At 33.7% G+C, this 19792-nt stretch overlaps 2 protein-coding genes across 2 annotated transcripts in view; one reads left to right on the top strand and one right to left on the bottom strand.

The window, feature by feature from the left end:
• Positions 1–2890: 2890 nt before the first annotated feature.
• On the top strand, positions 2891–13843 carry LOC131938401 (tyrosine-protein phosphatase 10D-like). The gene is made up of 18 exons (XM_059296405.1): positions 2891–3175; positions 3634–3776; positions 3985–4059; positions 4200–4263; positions 4485–4620; positions 4817–4936; positions 6181–6407; positions 8097–8277; positions 8464–8548; positions 8641–8808; positions 9843–9977; positions 10101–10223; positions 11145–11293; positions 11821–11956; positions 12832–12928; positions 13121–13156; positions 13592–13624; positions 13771–13843. The coding sequence occupies exons 1-18, from the start codon at positions 2986–2988 to the stop codon at positions 13803–13805; spliced, it is 2133 nt and encodes a 710-aa protein (XP_059152388.1). The 5' UTR covers positions 2891–2985; the 3' UTR covers positions 13806–13843.
• Positions 13844–18431: 4588 nt separating this feature from the next.
• LOC131938400 (uncharacterized) overlaps positions 18432–19792 on the bottom strand; it is a 5614-nt gene continuing 4253 nt past the window's right edge. Inside the window, exon 3 of the mRNA XM_059296404.1 lies at positions 18432–19792. This exon is cut by the window's right edge and continues 289 nt beyond it. Coding sequence (XP_059152387.1) covers positions 18432–19792 — 1361 coding nt within the window.

Raw genomic sequence — 19792 nt, 5'->3', positions numbered from 1 at the left:
TGTTAAAAGTTTAAACCTACAAAGTAGTTTACAATCATGACGTGTTTCAGATATATGCTAACAAAAACTACTCAGTAAATGCAACTAAACAGTTGAACTATAACCTGACAATGAGTGACCTCACACCTGGAACCAGCTATAACGTCTCTGTTGTTGCTGTTAGGGAGGAAGCTAGAAGCAGCCCTAAAAGTGTGGTAGGACTTACAGGTGATCTAGTGCTTGCTGTTTTCTATGTGTGGCTGTAGTTAATATCATTGTGATTTAAAACAATGGGATCCAAACATAAGGTTTGAAATATTTTTTTGAAAAGCTGTAAATGTAGCTTACATGCTCACATGGTCTAATGTTACACAGTTTGTTTACTGGCTTACATGGTCTATTGTTACACAGTTTGTTTACTGGCTTACATGGTCTATTGTTACACAGTTTGTTTACTGGCTTACATGGTCTATTGTTAAACAGTTTGTTTACTGGCTTACATGGTCTATTGTTACACAGTTTGTTTACTGGCTTACATGGTCTATTGTTACACAGTTTGTTTACTGGCTTACATGGTCTATTGTTACACAGTTTGTTTACTGGCTTACATGGTCTATTGTTACAGTTTGTTTACTGGCTTACATGGTCTATTGTTACACAGTTTGTGTACTGGCTTACATGGTCTATTGTTACACAGTTTACTGGCTTACATGATCTATTGTTACAGTTTGTTTACTGGCTTACATGATCTATTGTTACAGTTTGTTTACTGGCTTACATGGTCTATTGTTACAGTTTGTTTACTGACTTACATGATCTATTGTTACACAGTTTGTTTAATGGCTTACATGATCTATTGTTACAGTTTGTTTACTGGCTTACATGGTTTATTGTTACACTTTGTTTACTGGCTTACATGGTCTATTGTTACAGTTTGTTTACTGGCTTACATGGTCTATTGTTACACTTTGTTTACTGACTTACATGACTTGTCCATTTGTTCCAGCACCCAACCCAGTGTCCAATGTAAATATAGAAGAGCTCAGTCCCCCCACCAGTCTACAAGTCACATGGATAAAACCAATCGCAGGAAAAGCTGACAGCTTTAATATCAGCTACAGATCACTCAACTCCAGCTCGATGAACAACACTAGCACTACATCTACAAGTAAAACCATATCTAGTCTATTTCCTGGTTACACATATGAGTTCAATGTCACAGCTGTTAGCAATGGTGTACAAAGTCAAGAGGTTTCAAAAGTTTATGCCTTGAGTGAGTAAATTATGACATTTCATATAGTTTATATTTTATTTGATTGTTTATCATTTGTCAAATATTTGAGTTACATTCTAGAAAATTGAAATGATTTAAATGTACAATAATTTGAAAAGAAAAATCTTAATATATAGCTACCAATTTAAAAAAAAATTCCATGTTTTTAATATGACCATTTACATTCCGTCATTAGCTTTTAATTTGTCTTAATTCTTTTCGTTTTATTATTTTAGCTTTTACATATTACATCTATTGTTATTTGGCCACATTTAGTCAAATTATTTTCAAGAACTATTGTTTAGTTAGTCACAATAAATATTATTATTTTTAACATCTGTTGTTTCTTTATATCATTAGTTGCATCATTTTTTGTTTATTTTGGTTAAATTTAGACAAATTTTGTTCAACATACTTCATTACTGCTTGTTTATTTAGTCACTTTTAGCCATATTATGTGTTAAACACCTGTTGCTTATTTTGTAACATTTAATCAAATTATTTCCATCTATTATTTAATTAGTCACATTTAGTCAAATTATGTTCCCTCAGGTCCACTACCACCAGAAAACTTAAGCAAGGTCAAAGGTGAAACCACAGAAACTAATGTTAAAATAACTTGGCAACACGATGCAACAAAAACTTACTGTGAAAAATGGGAGATCACTTGGTTGACTTATAACCAGACAGTGACCACTACCCAAAATAGAGTGTATACATCTACCGTAGGCCAACTGGAAGCTGGTAAAACATACACAGTCACAGTAGTCAGTGTGGTAGGAAACAAAAGATCAACCAATGTCCAGCTCAAAGTAACTACAAGTAAGTTAGTCTTATGATACAGAAATAGATTGCTATTTTTTTGCTATATTTTATATACATGTAAAATTCAATAGTACTAAAAGTTAATGTCTAAATTAATAGAGAATATTTATTCGACAGTTTATTAGGCTATTAACTTTATTAATATAATACTCATTATATTACACAGAAAATTAGTATAAAATTAGAAATAACAAAACTATTATCTTGTCCTCCTCAGAACCTCTAATGACATCTAAACTAACAGAAGTATCAAGCACTAATAGTTCCATTAGATTCAGCTACACTGTTGCAATGGGTGATACGTTTGATAACTTGACCTTTAGTTTAAAGGATGGAAACAACATGAACAATGTAGACAATGTAAGCCCAGTGACAAGAACTAAAAGTGATCTAAAAGATGTTGAGTTCTCTGGTCTGACAGCTGGGACTAAGTACACTGTGTCCGCAGTGACCAACAGCAATGATGAAACAAGCTCTCCCAAAATACTACAAATCCTAACTAGTAAGTTCACACTGATAATTGTATGCATCAACTGTTACAGCCTACTTGTAATTAATCATGTTAAAAATATGATGTCGCCTAAAATGATTGGCCTTAATTTAGAGCTTGTATTACCCAATCATTTGTATCCCTGGTAATGTTGGTAACTACAGATCATACCTGATAGTTTTAACCACATATAAAAATCCATTATACCATATTACCGTTTATCTTCATCAAAATTTTTCTTATACTATTTTATATTTTATGTAATTGATTTTTTGTTGTTGCATGTCTTCAAATAAGAATTATTTCACTGTCACCAGATCCTATTGCCGTCCCTGTCACTCTATATCCATTCTCCCGAAGTGTAACTTTAGAGCTAGGCCCACAACTAGATGGTGCTGCTAATTACATCATTACATGTATGGACTCTAACAACCAAAGCTGTAAAGAAAAGACAGTCCAGAGATTCCAGAATCGCAAATTTAATGTGACAATCAGTGACTTGAAACCATATCAGGACTACATGTTTACTGTGGATACACAGACTGAAACTTTGGATGGACATTACAAAAGTGTAGCAAAAATGTACTCCATTAGGACCTTACAATCTGGTGAGTGGAACATTAGGATATATTTATGTTTGTGACACTCTTCAGTTTATCTAAAAAATGTTTCCTTTATTTTTCATTTTGTATTTGTAATGAGCGAAAAAATATTACTATTTTTAGATACCTAGGAAATCATTTCCCCCAAATTTTTGTCTAATACTAAAAGCTATGAAAGAGGCTATAAATTAATACAGTTGTATTAAATTCTATCAAATATTCTATAGAGTGATTCAGTTGTATTAAATACTATCGAAGAGTCTATAGAGTGATACTGTTACATTAAATACTATCAAAGATTATATGGAGTGATACAGTTAGATTAAATACTATCAAAGATTCTATAGAGTGATACAGTTACATTAAATACTATAAAAGAGTCTATAGAGTGATACTGTTACATTGAATACTATAAAAAATTCTATAGATTGTTACAGTTCTCTATCTGTAAAAACTGTCCACAGCCCCTGGTCCAGTTGTATCTTTAGCTGTAAGTGAACCAGTGTTCCGTACAGTCAAGTTAACATGGAAGCCACCTGTTGAAGCCAATGGAATCATTACTAAATACATGATCAGTTATACCAAGGATAATGATAAGCAAGAGGAGGTGAATATATTGGTTAAGTGCTTGATAAATTGCATACAAATGTAACTGCACAATGTTTTAATTGCAAAGTTTAATTCACATTCCACAGTAATTGTGTAACATCAATAATTAAATTCATTTTTTATGCTAATATAAGAATTTTGTTTTTAAACCTAATATACTATGCATTATTACTCTGTCAACATATGAACATTCTCATTTGAATTAGATTTTCCCCACTGAATCTTTGATGATAGAAGTCACCATAGCAAATCTCACACCTGGAGTATCTTACACCTTTAAGGTCAGTGTGGTTCATGTATTGTACAACTTTAAGGCCAGTGTTTTCATTCTTTTATTTATTTTATTATTTGCTTGACACTTTCTTGTATACTGAAATATATCTTTTTACTTCCTCTAACATGTTCACGTTTTTATTTACAGGTATCAGCGTACACTGTGGAGAAGGGCAATGAAACTGAGATAAAATATGAAACAAAAACACAAGGTGATTAGTTTTATATTTATCTTTTATCATGGTGAAACTACTTCACACCAAGACTAGCATATTATAGTTATACAAATAATAATCATTTTAAACAAAAGTTGTAAAGAATATTCTAAGTTTAAAATCCCACTAGTAACATTTATTACAAATATACAATCATTTGAAGAGTCATTTTTAGTTGGCTTATTTTGTGTATTAAGAGTTGTGTACAAATATTTTAGCCCCAGTATTTAAAGAAAGCTTTACACTGGAGAGCAGCAAACCTAAACTAGCACCAGAAGATCAGAGACCTGTGACAGAAAACCAGATCAAGCTACATTTTATCAACCCATTCAGTGACGCCAATGGAGAAATTATGTACGTTTTTTGACATCACCTATTGAAAGATGTTTTGTAACAGTTTTTAAAATCTTGTTATTTTTATGGGTATCATTTGAGAGTGTTTTGAAATTGAAATAGTTCTAATAATCCAAGCGTTGAACTGTCCTATCATATGAGAGTGTTTTGAAATTACAATTGGTCTAATAATCCACCTGTTGAACTGTCCTTACAGAGAGTATTCAGTGATTGTATCAACAGAGCTTTCACCTGAACATGACACCAATGATGACTTGCCAACTTGGGACCAGGCTAGAAAGGACAGTACAAAAAAAGTTTACAAGGCCATCAATAGGTGGGTACTGGTTGAACTTTCATTGGGTTTGCATGGCCAAGTAGGTTGGCATGGTGGAGTGGGTTGACAAGCTGGAGTAAGCTGACAGGGTGGAGTGGGTTGACATGGTGGAGTGGGTTGACATGGTGGAGTGGGTTGACATGGTGGAGTGGGTTGACTTGGTGGAGTGGGTTGACATGGTGGAGTGGGTTGACATGGTGGAGTGGGTTGACATGGTGGAGTGGGTTGACATGGTGGTTGACATGGTGGAGTGGGTTGACATGGTGGAGTGGGTTGACATGGTGGTTGACATGGTGGAGTGGGTTGACATGGTGGAGTGGGTTGACATGGCAGAGTGGGTTGACATGGTGGAGTGGGTTGACAGAGTGGAGTGGGTTGACATGGTGGAGTGGGTTGACATGGTGGAATAGGTTGATATGGTGGAGTGGGTTGACAGGGTGGAGTGGGTTGGCGTGGTGGTTAACATGGTGGAGTGGGTTGGCATGGTGGTTGACATGGTGGAATGGGTTGACATGGTGGAATAGGTTGATATGGTGGAGTGTGTTGACAGGGTGGAGTGGGTTGGCGTGGTGGTTAACATGGTGGAGTGGGTTGGCATGGTGGTTGACATGGTGGAATGGGTTGACATGGTGGAGTGGGTTGACATGGTGGAGTGGGTTGACATGGTGGTTGACATGGTGGAGTGGGTTGACATGGTGGAGTGGGTTGACATGGTGGTTGACATGGTGGAGTGGGTTGACATGGTGGAGTGGGTTGACATGGCAGAGTGGGTTGACATGGTGGAGTGGGTTGACAGAGTGGAGTGGGTTGACATGGTGGAGTGGGTTGACATGGTGGAATAGGTTGATATGGTGGAGTGTGTTGACAGGGTGGAGTGGGTTGGCATGGTGGTTAACATGGTGGAGTGGGTTGGCATGGTGGTTGACATGGTGGAATGGGTTGACATGGTGGAGTGGGTTGACATGGTGGAGTGGGTTGACATGGTGGTTGACATGGTGGAGTGGGTTGACAGGGTGGAGTGGGTTGACATGGTGGAGTAGGTTGACATGGTGGAGTGGGTTGATATGGTGGAGTGGGTTGACGGATGAAGAGGGTTGGCATGGTGGTTGACATGGTGGAGTGGGTTGGCATGGTGGTTGACATGGTGGAGTGGGTTTACATGGTTGAGTGAGTTGACATCTTACAGAGATGAAACGACTTCTTCAGTATTTCCTCATATTTATCAAAATATTTTCATCTGACAGATGTAAAGACTTCTTCAGTTCATCCTCATCGTGTGGAACTGCTACAAGAAAAAAACGTGAAACAGAAAACGCTGGACACCTGTTTGTTGTTGGAGCTGAGTTGAATTGTGAGGGGAAAGTATTCTGTAATGGCCAGCTGTCTGAGAACACAGGGTATTACATCAAGCTGCGGGGCTACACCAAGCATGGACATAATGACACAGCTTATTCAGACATGATCAAAACAGGTGTGCTATCCTCTGTTGTTTTATTTGCTAATGTTAACAAATCTTCAAATTTTTAAATGCAGATTTGGAAACATTTCTAATATAACTAACCATCGGTACCCGTTACATGTGAATTATAGGCTATATATTTTTAATGTTAAACATATTTGAGAAAAATATTTTATAAAATAGTTTTTGGTCAAAACTCAATGTTCTTTACTACAAAATGAACGATATTAGTGACAAAGCAAAGAAATAACCAAATAGCTAAACATCTGGCACATTTAAAGTAACATAAGCTACCTATACTTATTAGAAAAACTAAATTATATACATCATTAGTCAACACAACGCAATATTAAATGAACACACTGATTAATAGAATTAAATGATTCCTTTAAAAACCCAGCTGTTCAATGGTATTTCTGTTTTTTTAAAAAGTAATTTGTTTATTTCATTTCTTTATATTCTAAAATTGGAAGATGACGCCATTAGTTTTGTGTTCTTTGCGTAGTTTAAACATTTGGCGTCACTGTTTATTGAGTATTTTCACAACAATAAACGCTTTTTCATTTGCATAATTACATTCGAATATGCCTTAATTTTTATTTTCCTTCTTTAAATAAAATTTAGTTTATACATTTATAAAACTCACCATATTATTTTCAACAAAAGTCCGTATCTTTAAGTTCTTCGTATAAAAAAACTTGCGGACAGAGAGAGAGAGAGAGAGAGAGAGAGAGAGAGAGAGAGAGAGAGAGAGAAGTGTGCACATGGGCTTTTATATATTAAGATGCTAGTGGCTGTATTAACAAAAAACCTCTGAGCCATGATTTAAGGAGATGTGGTTCTCTTTTTTGTTTTTAATGATGTTTAATTTAAATTATTGAAGGCTTGGGTGATAATAGCTCTATACTTAATTTGACACCATGATTTGATGTTGTTTAATTAGAAATATATAGATCTATATATTTTCATTTTTCTGGTAAATTTGGTCCAGATTGCTTTTTTATGTTATAATTGTCTCAATATATAGGGTTCAATGCACTATTAGGTTAAGTACTAAGTTACCATAAAAGATTTCAACAATAATGATGTTTAAAGAACTCTTATGATTATCATATAAAAACATCTCAAATCTCTTAAGTTAAACTACTTTAACAATTAGTGTGTAGAAATTGAAATAAGGCTTAACACACTAAATAAGTAAATTAATCAATTTAAATAAAACTGAGAAATGACAAGCTATTCTACTGGCAAAATGGCATCCTTAAAAACAAGGTATTTTTATAACTGCATTTTAATTTTATTATAAATGGTTTGGGGATTCATCTACTCTTTTACCTACACTTAAAGTAAGTAGCCTGTATAAAATACATCTTTCTCTTATATATATATATATCAAATTACATAACTTTAAGCTTTTGTTTATGTGTATTATAGCATTATATCTTAATTGTTGCTTTTCTCAATGAAGCTTTGCCTTTTACCATAAGATCTTGCTATCTCTGACTTTGTTTTTCGATTTTTTAGCCATGGAATTATTTAATTTTTATTTTCAGTATTCATGTGGCAAACACATAATGAATCTCTAGATCTGTCAAACATCTGGTGTTTGAAATTGTATTAGATGTCTCTAATATAGACATGTATTTAATCTGCTTTATTTTCTGTCTTATGATTCAAGAATGTATTTCTAAATCTCACCAGCTGAAAGTCAGTCCAACAGTGTAGCTTCCACTATAGGAGGCGTCATTGGTGCCTTCATTATTCTCATTCTCATTGCTGTGGCTGTCATTTTGTTCCTTAAATGGAGAAACCGTCCAAAGAAAGCCTCTAAACATTCAGCACCTCAATCGTCATGGGAGCACAACGCACTTGCAAAATTAAGGTATAAATATATTTAAACTTTTTATTCGTATCAACAAACAGGATTACTGAATGAAATATTGATTATATTAGGGTTTTATTTGTAGCAACACACACTTAATAAAATGGAACTGTTGAAATTGTATTTTGTAGTAACACACCTAACTTACTGTAACGTTTAGGTTTAATTATTTCTTTCAATGACTAGCCGTCTTGTGAAACTATCTGACTTTCCATTCCATGTGAAGGAAATGGAATCCGACTCAGATTTTAAATACGCTGAAGAATATGAGGTATTTATCTTGTTTCTTCTCAAGAGTGAATTGAAATTTCACTGTCATGTAGTTTCTTGACTAGCAAATTTACTGTTTCATGTCTTGACCAGGACGTAAAAGAAGTGGGACGTGATCAGCCCTGTACGGCTGCAGAATTTCCACCCAACAGACCAAAAAATCGCTTCACTAACATTTTGCCTTATGACCATTCGCGTGTTCAACTTATAGCAAGAGAAAACGAGGAAGGATCAGATTATATCAATGCTAACTACGTGCCAGTAAGACAAGTGATTTCATCTTGCATGACTTCAATAATGACTTGTTGATAATTGACACTTATGGGAGATAATGTTCATACATTCTTTTTTCTATGGCTAATGGTAGATGTGAGTTTTCAACTCTCCATACTTAATTATATAGCAGTTACTATAGTATCCTTTATAAATTAGCTATCACATGCCATACAGAACTGAGATATGCTGACATAAACAACAGATTTTGATGTTGTGGCTTAAGCGGTAGAGCTCTAGGCTGCTAACCAAAAATTCTAGAGTTGTAATCCGGGTCCATGTCAAAAGAACGTCCCTGAGTCCACCCTGCTCTGATGGGTACCTAACTTATGTTAGGGAAAGTAAATGCGGCTGAGCAAAGTGCTGACCACGACTTCCCTTCATATGCAGAGGTCAAGAAACAGATGAACTCTACTTTATCGGCCCAATGGATCACTAGGTCTACAGATGATTCTTTATTAATTGTTAATGAGTTTTTCTATGTTCAATGAGACAGTAAGAAAATGGAAAATGCAATTAAGTTTGGCTAGAAGATATTAATAACTGGCGAACTAATGTATGCATAGTTTAAAAAAGACTGTTGTAATGTATGTGTGTAAGTTGGTTGCTGATAGACGGATGATTTGAAAGTTTCTCAATTAAAAGGAAGTGATGTTTTGGTAAACATTTGTAAAGATATAGTGTAAGTGTTAATCAGTTTTTGTCCATGGTGAAGTGGAATGGTGTGTCAAGGAGTTGTCATTATTAATGTAAGGCTTACAAGTCCACATATTTGTTCTGTTGTCAAAATTATAAAATGTGTCACTTGAAATATATCTCTGGATTCATTGCGTGGATGACCATTGGTGATTGATTATAATTATACTGTAGAACGAACCCATTACAAGAATCTACACCATCATCCTTTTAATAGCATAGTTAGAAGGTGAAACCTCAAGTATACACATAGCATGAATTGGTATAAAAAAAATTGTAGTCAACTAGTTGACTTTTACAGGGTTTGTTACTGTTTGTAATTTCAGGGTTACAACTCAGATGAAGAATATATAGCCACACAAGGGCCTCTATCTTCAACACGAGATGATTTCTGGAGAATGATTTGGGAAAAGAACTGTCGAAATATTGTTATGTTGACACGCTGTATTGAGAAAGGGGTGGTAAATACTTAATCCTGACGAAATTTCGTGTTGTTTTAAATTTTTTACAATATTTAATTATTAATAATAAAAAAATAATTTAGAAAATAATCTAAATCTAAACCTGAAAATGCCATTTTTCAGGAAAAATGCGACCAATATTGGCCCTTATATTCTGTTGCTCAGAAGTGTGGCGAACTTTGGATAGTTAGCTTACATGAAATCAAAATGCCAGAATGGACTATCACAAAACTTAAAATTTCTAAAGTAAGCAAACATTCTTTTAATGGATTTCAAAATATTATTTTAAAAAAGCAGAATACATAGTTGAAAAATAAATCCGACATTTAATGAGATAAATTGAAATTTTAAAAAGTAAATTAAAAATTAATACATGTGTCTCCTCTCTTACTTGTGTATAGAGTGCACTAAATGGGCCTACATTTTAATTATCTTTTAAAAGAATTTTAAAGTTATATAACATTGTCGTGGTAAATAACTAAGGTCCATCAAAAAATGTTCTTATAGTAGACCCAGTGGCGTAGCGAGGTCGGGTGTCACTTAATGGTGTCACCCCCTCTCCCCAGAGGCGTAGCGACCCTTCCCGGGGAAAAATTTTCGATTTGCTCCCCCCCCCTTATATTTTCGATTTGCACCAACCCTCAAACTTTTGATTTGCACCCCCCCTCCTCAAGTTTTTGATTTGCACCCCCCCCCCCCTCAAACTTTCGGTTTGCACCCCCCCTCAAGTTTTTCTCTATATATTTTGCGATTTTTTGCCTTGGTGTCACCACCCCTAAATGGTATCACCCGGTGCGGTCCGCATCCCCCGCCCCCCCCCCCCTTGTTACGCCTCTGAGTAGACCTATGTTCTAATTATTGATTGATTTGAACCTTAAATATTATTACTATTTTATAAATAACAGTAAAAATTATCAAAATATTTACTTTAATTTTATCTCCATGCTAATATCAGCCATGTTTTAGCTAAAACATTATTTATTTTTATTGCCTGCCAATCTGGATCACCGATATACTTTTTAAAAAAGGCATAGAAGGTCTTCATATTTTCATTTAAACAGAAAATTAACCATTCAGGTTTTAAAATACAAAAATTATGTTCTATTGCTTTATTTCTGTCAAGAATTTTTATCTAATACTCTAAGAAAATAATTTCTGATGACCTAGGGGAAAAAGTACAAAAAGATTCTCCACTTTTGCTACACTATATGGACCAAACACGAAATCCCGTATTCACCAGTTTCTCTGATCCATTTTGTGAGGACAGTGAGAGAAAAGTTGCGACAAGTCTCTAGTCCAATTGTTGTTCACTGCAGGTAAAAATGCATCAATTTATTTAAATGTATTTTATCCTTTGCTTCTTGCTATTGGGTGTTTTTTTATAAGTTTTTTTAATCGAAGTTATTTGATTTTATAAACATAATGTTTCAATTATACAGTCATAATAGGTAATAGTTTGACATAAGTGTCCATTTTCTTTCATTGGTTACAGTTTGATAAATTTTCAGATTGAATTAGTACTGATGAGCTACCAGCAAAAAAAGTTAATAATAACCAGGAACTCTTTCTCTACTTGAGGGAAATTATTGTCTCTGCCATGCTGTATCGATTAGAAAAGAAATAATCCTATTTTATTTCTTATTTAAACCAGTTATTTCTAAATTTAAAAAAATTGTTTTATCTGTTAAAATAATTTTAGTTGCAAAGTAAGATCTTCTTGCTACATTTGGCCTCCTTTTTAAAAAATAGACCCTAATTGCGTTTTTAATGTTGCCATAATGAATATGTAAATGGCTTAAAATAAAATTAATAAAAAGCATTTTGAAACTTTAAAAATTTGCAGCTCTGGTACAGGAAGGTCAGGAGTTTTTATTGCAGTTGATCACATTCTACAGCTGATTAAACAAAAAGATGAAATCAGTGTCACTGAACTTGTTTATAAACTTCATAAACAGAGAAAATTAATGCTGCAAAATGTGGTAAGCAAACTATGGTAATCTATCGTTTTGGGTACGTAAAATCGCCCGCGACTTGTAATGTGAAAACCAGGTGAATCCTTAAATTTTAATAATTATTTCACATTTTGAGGAGGATTTATGTTTTTTAAAATACAAAAATGTTTCCTTGCTTCATTTATGTACCTGTTTTTAAACAAGTGAATTAAAACTTTTCCGTAATAAATGAAGACTAGCGATGTTTCCAACAGATGCAACCATGCTCATTTACTATAGCAGCCATCTTGTTTAAGTTTTATTTTTATAAGCTTTTAGCGCCAGATTCAGGGGGAAGCCACTCTATTTTACAAATGGCTGCTGTTTATATAGCAAATCTTGCTCTCAGACACTGCTGTTTAAAGTTAATTTCTGGCCTATATCGTCATATTTAGCCATTGATTTAGGTTTATTATTCATTTATCTATAATATTTGACACAAACATATGACAATATACTTCTATTAAAGCCTTGACAATGAGGTAACGTTTTCGTACATTAATAGCCGCGGGCGATTTTACGTACCCAAAACGATAGATTACCCAAACTATTTCATATGCTATTATTTAACTCCATTAAAAGAATTAGTTTAGACTTTGTCGAAAGATCATTGGATGAAATTAAAATTTAAAAAAAAAACCATTTTACTTGTATAGCCTACTGCTTTAAATGAAGGTTACGTAAAACATTACTAATAGATATATTATTTATTTCTATTCATTGCTAAAAAAAGTTTCTTAAACTACCGTTTCTTATTTATGGATGTGTATATATTTAATTAATTTTACAACTAGTGTCTATTGTTTTGTTTATGTAAAAACTTGTATAGTGTAATTAGCATAAACATTTTGTTTTTTTTACAGCATCAATATAAATTCATTCATGAGTGTTTACTGTGTGTGCTAATGGGGGAAGAAACATCCTATGTGAATTTTGGAGTTGGTCGCCAGGTACAAGATGGTGAGAAAATGCTAATACTACTGCTAAAGTGTAAACACACAGAAATCTGAAATGCAAATTAGTATTATTATAACTTTAATTAAAAGGCAATTTAACACACGTATGTATCATGTAATGGGACACTACAATATACTTGTGAATAGTTTTAATTATGTTTTATACAATTCATTTTGAAATTGGTATCTATTTTAGATGAGGAAGCAGACTCTAACTACTATATGATCAATGGTATGTATTCTACATTTTTAAGTTGTGTATTTGTTATATAAAATGTGGGTCATAGCACATTGTTGACATTCTATTACTTTTTTTAACCTGATTAACTAGCAATTTATTTTAACTAGATATGAGCTTTTGGCTTAAAATATATTAAGATAATCATCCAAATTATATCTGAATTTTGCGATCACATTCTTATTTTTGGGTGGAGGGTTAAACATGTCATCCTCACTATTAACACTCATGACATATCTAATTTCCATGAAAGCCTGCATGTTAGTTATTACCATATTTATACCAAGTGAGGCTGCTAAAATATATTCTACTAAAGAAGACTAAACAAGGCATAATATCTAAAAATAATAGTCTGAAAATATTCTGATTAATAAAATATAACCTGAAATTCATGATATTATTATGTCCAAATATAATGTAATATTTCAGAGTATGAAGAAATTGATGAAGTTTTATACACAGGTAAGCATACCTTTTAGTAGCTTGTTGTGTTCATATAAAGAGATATTTGTTTTAAATTTGTGCCTGTGAAATAATTTCAAATAAAATTTTAAGATGAATAACATGTTCAAATAGCTGATTATTTTTGCTTATTTATACAATGGCAGGTTATGACAGAATTCCTGGAGAAAGTCAGAAGTAACATTTTGACTAAAACACAAATCAATATTACAGAACCTAAGTTAAGTTGAAAAAAAATGTCAAATTAAAAAAAAAGAGATATTTCACTGAAATGAGAGTCTTACTATGTCAAAATCACCAAGTGTTACCCATATAGCAATAATATAAAGGAACATAAGTTTGTTTTATAGTTTATTCAATGTAAACTGGTAGGGGCAATTTTAGACAGTTTTTTTTCTAATTCCCTAATGCGACAAACGTTCAGAAAAAAAAGCTATTGTAAGGGTAAATGTACTTATAAGTGTTTCTGTAAACTATGTCTATTTGTCCAAAGTTTAAGGGTATTTTGTATTTTTTGTTGGTTTGAAATAATGATGATATGATTTTAGTTATATTCGTTGAAATATTTAATCTCTATACAATGAAATAAAAGAAAATCGTGTTGTATTTTACACACATTTAAATTTTACTGTAAGTACTATAAAACATGAAGGTACCTTTGTTGAATCCTTTGTTGAAATGCTTGATTTCTTAATTATTTTATGTTCACTATTTTTTTACTTTTCATTCACTATTTTATTTATGATCATCTTTAATCAGGTTGATCAAATTATTTAAAAACGTATTATTTTGCTGTTGTTGTTAAGCCTATATACTTTTATGCACCTATGCTTTGATTGTTCCTTCCTTTTTACTTTCTCGTATATGCGAAGTATAGAGAAAATCTTGTAATCGTGCAAAAAACAGAAATCTAGATTTTTGCAAATCTTGACGTTTTACAGCTCCCTGAGTCGGAAAAACATAGTTTTGCAATCTTATCCGTATGTCTGTGTGTGTATATATAAGTAAACACGTTAATTTGAGTACCATTACAGCTAGGTTGATGAAATTTCATATATAAGTATTATATCAAAATCGTAGATCCGTATCTTCTTTTGAGCGATTTCCAATAACCGGAAATGGAACTTTTTCTACTTTGAAATTTTCAAAAGCCTATAACGTAAGTACTATTAAAGTTAGATAAATGAAATTTCACACGTAAGTAATGTATCTAATTTTCTGCCTACTATTAAATTTTGAGTTATTTCCGTTGATTGGAAGTAGTAATGTTTGCTATTTCCAATTTCTCAAAAAAAAAAACGCATGTGAATTCATAAGGTACTAATAATATTCTGCACTATTATGCACATTTTATGTTGCATTCGCTTGGTATGCTATTATTTTTTTCTACGACAAATTATTTTATTTTAAAAAGTTTAGTGTTTAAAATGGATTAAAAATTTCATAAAAAACGTTTTAATAACAAGCTTTTATGTAATAATGCACTAAAAAGTAGAAAATAAATTATAGACTACTATTTAAATAACTAGAAAGAAAAGCGTGGGTCACTTTAGTATCTATTGGATACCTTTACTAATGTTAAGGAAGACACCCACGCTTTTCTTTATAGTTATTTAAATAGTAGTGTATAATTTATTTTCTACTTTTGAGTGCATTATTACATAAAAGCTTGTTATTAAAACGTTTTTTATGAATTTTTTTTCAGTACTTTGCATGTTTTATTTACAATAGAGTTACATGACTAAAAACCATTGCGCGCCTACTGAACATCACGTTCACTGTGAATCGTATCGGTCAAGTAGAACTGTCCGAATTTTCACTCAAGCGTTTCGATCTAGACTGACGACTTACGACTGACGACTTACGACAGAGGAAGTGAGTTAAATAAAAGCTTGTAAAAACCATGTCTATTTCCCGAGTTGCCATCCCCTGTTGTTTCATATCAGAAAATTCGAGAAAGTTTAGGGGAGATCACATGGTTTATTTAATGTTATCCCAGTGCTGGGCTAATTAAGAAATTCATAATTAAAATAGAGTGTTCTGTTTTGTTTTAAAGCCTTTTACATGTACTCATTTTACTTCTAATTAGTCAGTAAAATAACTTTAAATGACACTTTTATAAATGTATTTTTCTCACAAAATTTTTGCATTAAATTTTTATTTTTGTTTTTAACACACGTCTGTAATATTTGAAAATAAAATAAAATCTCAGCTTTAACCCACCAAAGACAGATGCCTGAAAGATTCTGTAAGCGCAACATACCCCCCTCCTCCTCCCACACAGAGAGAGAGATACCTAAAAGAAACTCTAAAAGCACTGACGAACTCCGAGGCTTTAGTGCTGAGCTCAAGCCACCGCTAGCACTTAATCCTTTTCTCTCCACTTGAAAAATTGTATACGCTATACTATTTGTCTTATCTTTAGTGAGAAAAGGCATGGGATAATGAATTTAACGCAAGTTACAATATAAATAGCTGCGGCAAATCATCGTGTGATCATATAGAAAATCTATTTTGCCAAATGATGATGCTCCACGTCTTTCAATTGAGCTGCCTTGTGGTTAAAGCTGTAATAAATCAATCAACTGATTAAAAAGTAGAGTTACCTGTATCTATGTCAGAAGACAGTTCACACTAATTGGTATTGTAGACTTTCTTCTGAGACCGCGCACGCTAGAGCTCAAACGGATTATGTGGCTCTGTATGTATGTGGCGGGCGAACGGATCCTTGACAGCAGAGGCGTAGCTGGTACATCTACATTATTTGTTAAACGTGTTATATGTCGCATTATTTGTGTTCCGTTTATATTTAAAATAAATCTATGATGTCTAGCACCAGCCTTTATTAAATATCGTTATTGACTTTTTTAGTAGATGTTAATTTCTATTAATGTACTTTCAGGAAACATGTAAAAATGGTATTAATTGTATCATAAATTAAAATAGCAGTTTATTATTTCTATTTTAAAATCTATAAATTATGCCCCCCTCCCTTTCTGTGGTCAAAGCCCCTTTGTGGTCAAAGCCCCGCTGTGGTCAAACCCCCTATGGTCAAAGCCAATCTGTGGTCAAAGTCCCGTTGTTGTCAAACCCCCTATGGTCAAACCCCCTATGGTCAAAGCTCCGCTGTGGTCAAACCCCCTATGGTCAAACCCCCTAAGGTCAAACCCCCTATGGTTAAAGCACCTGTGGTCGAAGCGCCTAGGACCCCTATTTCGACCCATGTCGACAAAAAGCAAAAGCACGACAGACAATAAAAAGCAAGTTAAATTATAGCTTGTAAAAAGATTTATTAAAAAAAATTCATAAAAAACGTTTTAATACCAAGCTTTTATGTAATAATGCACTAAAAAGTAGAAAATAAATTATAGACTACTATTTAAATTACTATAAAGAAAAGCGTGGGTCACTTTAGTACCGATTGGATACCTTTACTAATATTTGAGAAGAGACCCATGCTTTTCTTTATAGTAATTTAAATAGTAGTCTATAATTTATTTTCTACTTTTTAGTGCATTATTACATAAAAGCTTGATATTAAAACGTTTTTTATGAATTTTTTTTCAGTACTTTACATGTTTTATTTACAATAGAGTTACATGACTAAAAACCATTGCGCGCCTACTGAACGTGATGGCGCAGCTATTGCACGTACCGTGATGGCGCAGCTATTGAACGTGATGACGCGTGTGGTGTGGTTGGCTAGACATGCCTAATAATTCGGTCCAAATTTTAATTAATTCATAAAAAATTAATTAGGCATCCAATTAAGTCAAATTTAGTTTCAGATTGCATTGTCTTCATGTCTTGACCCACGTGCCAACTTTGAATCGTATCGGTCAAGTAGAACTGTCCGAATTTTCACTCCTGCGTTTCGGTCTAGACTGACGACTGGCGACAGACGAGGAAGTGAGTTAAATAAAAGCTTGTAAAAACCATAAAAAAGATTTAATGACAAGCTTTTATATAAGTGTGCAATAAAAATAAGAAAATGAATAATATTCTTTAAAGTGCATCATTTATTATTTCCTTTATAGTGCATAATTTTTATAAAAGTTTTGTTTTAAAACGTTTTTTCTTAATTATTTTTAAAAAAATTATTTTTAAATACAATAGAATTGCATTACTAAAACTGCGCATCAAATGAACACAAACGATGTTTATATAATAGCACGAAAAATAGTACTTTACAGAAAAAACTTGAATTTAGAAAAATTGTTTGCAATCGTCAAGATTTCGCTCTCAAGTTTCGACGCATAACACAAAAGTTAAACAAAAGACAGAGAAAGCAAGTAAAATAAAAGCTACTTATAAGAGAGTATAATAAACAATTATATAAAAATATAATAAACTAAATATTATTAAGGCACTAAAATCCGAGCTTTCAAATTTACAATATATTTGAATATTAAAATCAAATACCAATAAAGCAATTTGGTTATTGATCTTCTGAGTCAAGTTTTTAACTTCCATTGGAACACTAAACAAGAGACTTAGCGTTGTCAAACAACTCAAACATGACTTCATCGCGTGAGTTTAAAAAAACAACAAGAAACTGAAATTAAAGGCTGATGTCAGACTGTCACTCGCTTTGTGGTCATATAAGTGCGTCTATGGTTAATAAATAGCTGGTCTAATATAATTATGTCTGTGGTCATACAACAGATAGTCTCATATATTGATGGCAAGTATCAAACAACAGCAGTTGGCCTGTATCATACGGAGAAAATCAAATCATGAAGCAAACACATGTGTTAACACTTTATATTAACTACCATGTTTTAAAAAGTTAATCCTACCACGTCATTTACATGTTGCTCTCGCTTGTGATGCTTGAGGTTTTACCACTATTGCAGTCAGTGCTTGTTGTGGGAATACCCGAAATAGCAGACGGTGTCGGTTCCTGTCGCACATGATGGGCTGATTGCTGTCTTGTGTGACACAGATCTAAAAATAGTTGAGCGACTCTTTTGTTTACAACGAGGCTGTAGAACAGGAAAACGCCGTGTAGACCAATCAGAGCCGTGATGACGTAGTCCACATACATGTTGCTGGATACATCGTAGAGAAACGCCAGCAGCCACATGAGACCAGTGATAATAGACAGACGCACCATGGCAACCAGACCTAGCTTCAACTGTACCGAGGACTGGCGCTGCGTGGACGAGCCACGACGTAGTTTACAGGCCGTGAAGGTCATCAGAGAAATGTTGACCAGGACAATGATCGCCACAGGGACAGCAAACGACGCGATTCTTGAGACTTTGGACGTGATGAAACAGACATAGTCCCCGCCGTATCCCAGCTGTCCGCTTGTGACGTAGTTAGCCACCATGTTGACAACACACACAGCAAGTGGAGCTAGCAGTGTGTAGGCCGTGCCCAAGATGAAAGGTCGTTTGGTCAAGAAAAAGGCGCGGGACGTCAAAGGAAAACAAAGCATGTAAAATCTCTCAATGGTGCAGACGTTCATGGAGAAAAGAGCAGCCATCCACGTGTAATGGATGAGCACTCCAAACACGAGACATGTCGTCTGGTCTTCAGAATGTTCCAGTGTAAACTGATAAAATGTTTGGGCTAAAAATAAAGTCACGATTAGCACCATGATGTTTTTGCCGCTAGCAGATCTCAATGTAGGCAGCAGCAGATATGTGATGAATGTTAGCAGAAGACAGGTGAGGGATATTCCCGTACAGATAACTGAGATCAATCCTCCTGTTGTTGAAATGTGCAATATTTTAAGGGTTTGGTTAGTCGATGTAATGTTCAAGTCAGCTGTTGTAAGATCCATATAGTCTGACACACAAATGCGTACAATTGTTTCGTTAACAAAATACATTTTTCTTGAAGAAATTTCTTTTTTCGTTTGTATGAATTCAACGATGTCATCCGCTTTATCCCAAAATTGACTTCTGGGAAGTTCTAGAAAACTGCAGCTTGTGACTACTGTGTGGTATATGAAATGTACACGATTATCTTCCAGAAAAACATCAAACAGTGTACGGGGTTGAAATCGTTTACTATCTCCCAGACATGTATGCTTTAGAGAAGACACACTGGGACATGCGTCTAAGAATCTATAGCTAATATATGCAAGGTTTGTGCGGATATTTTTTTTAATGAATTGTTTGTAGCTGACTATAGCCTTCTCCACGTCTTGCTCTAAGT

This window comes from Physella acuta, unplaced genomic scaffold (genome assembly GCF_028476545.2).
Source record: "Physella acuta isolate Inbredline_101_S28 unplaced genomic scaffold, ASM2847654v3 ptg000243l, whole genome shotgun sequence".
Classification (NCBI taxonomy): domain Eukaryota; kingdom Metazoa; phylum Mollusca; class Gastropoda; family Physidae; genus Physella; species Physella acuta.
The sequence above is the reverse complement of the archived record's forward strand: the minus strand, read 5'-3'. Positions and strand labels throughout refer to the sequence as shown.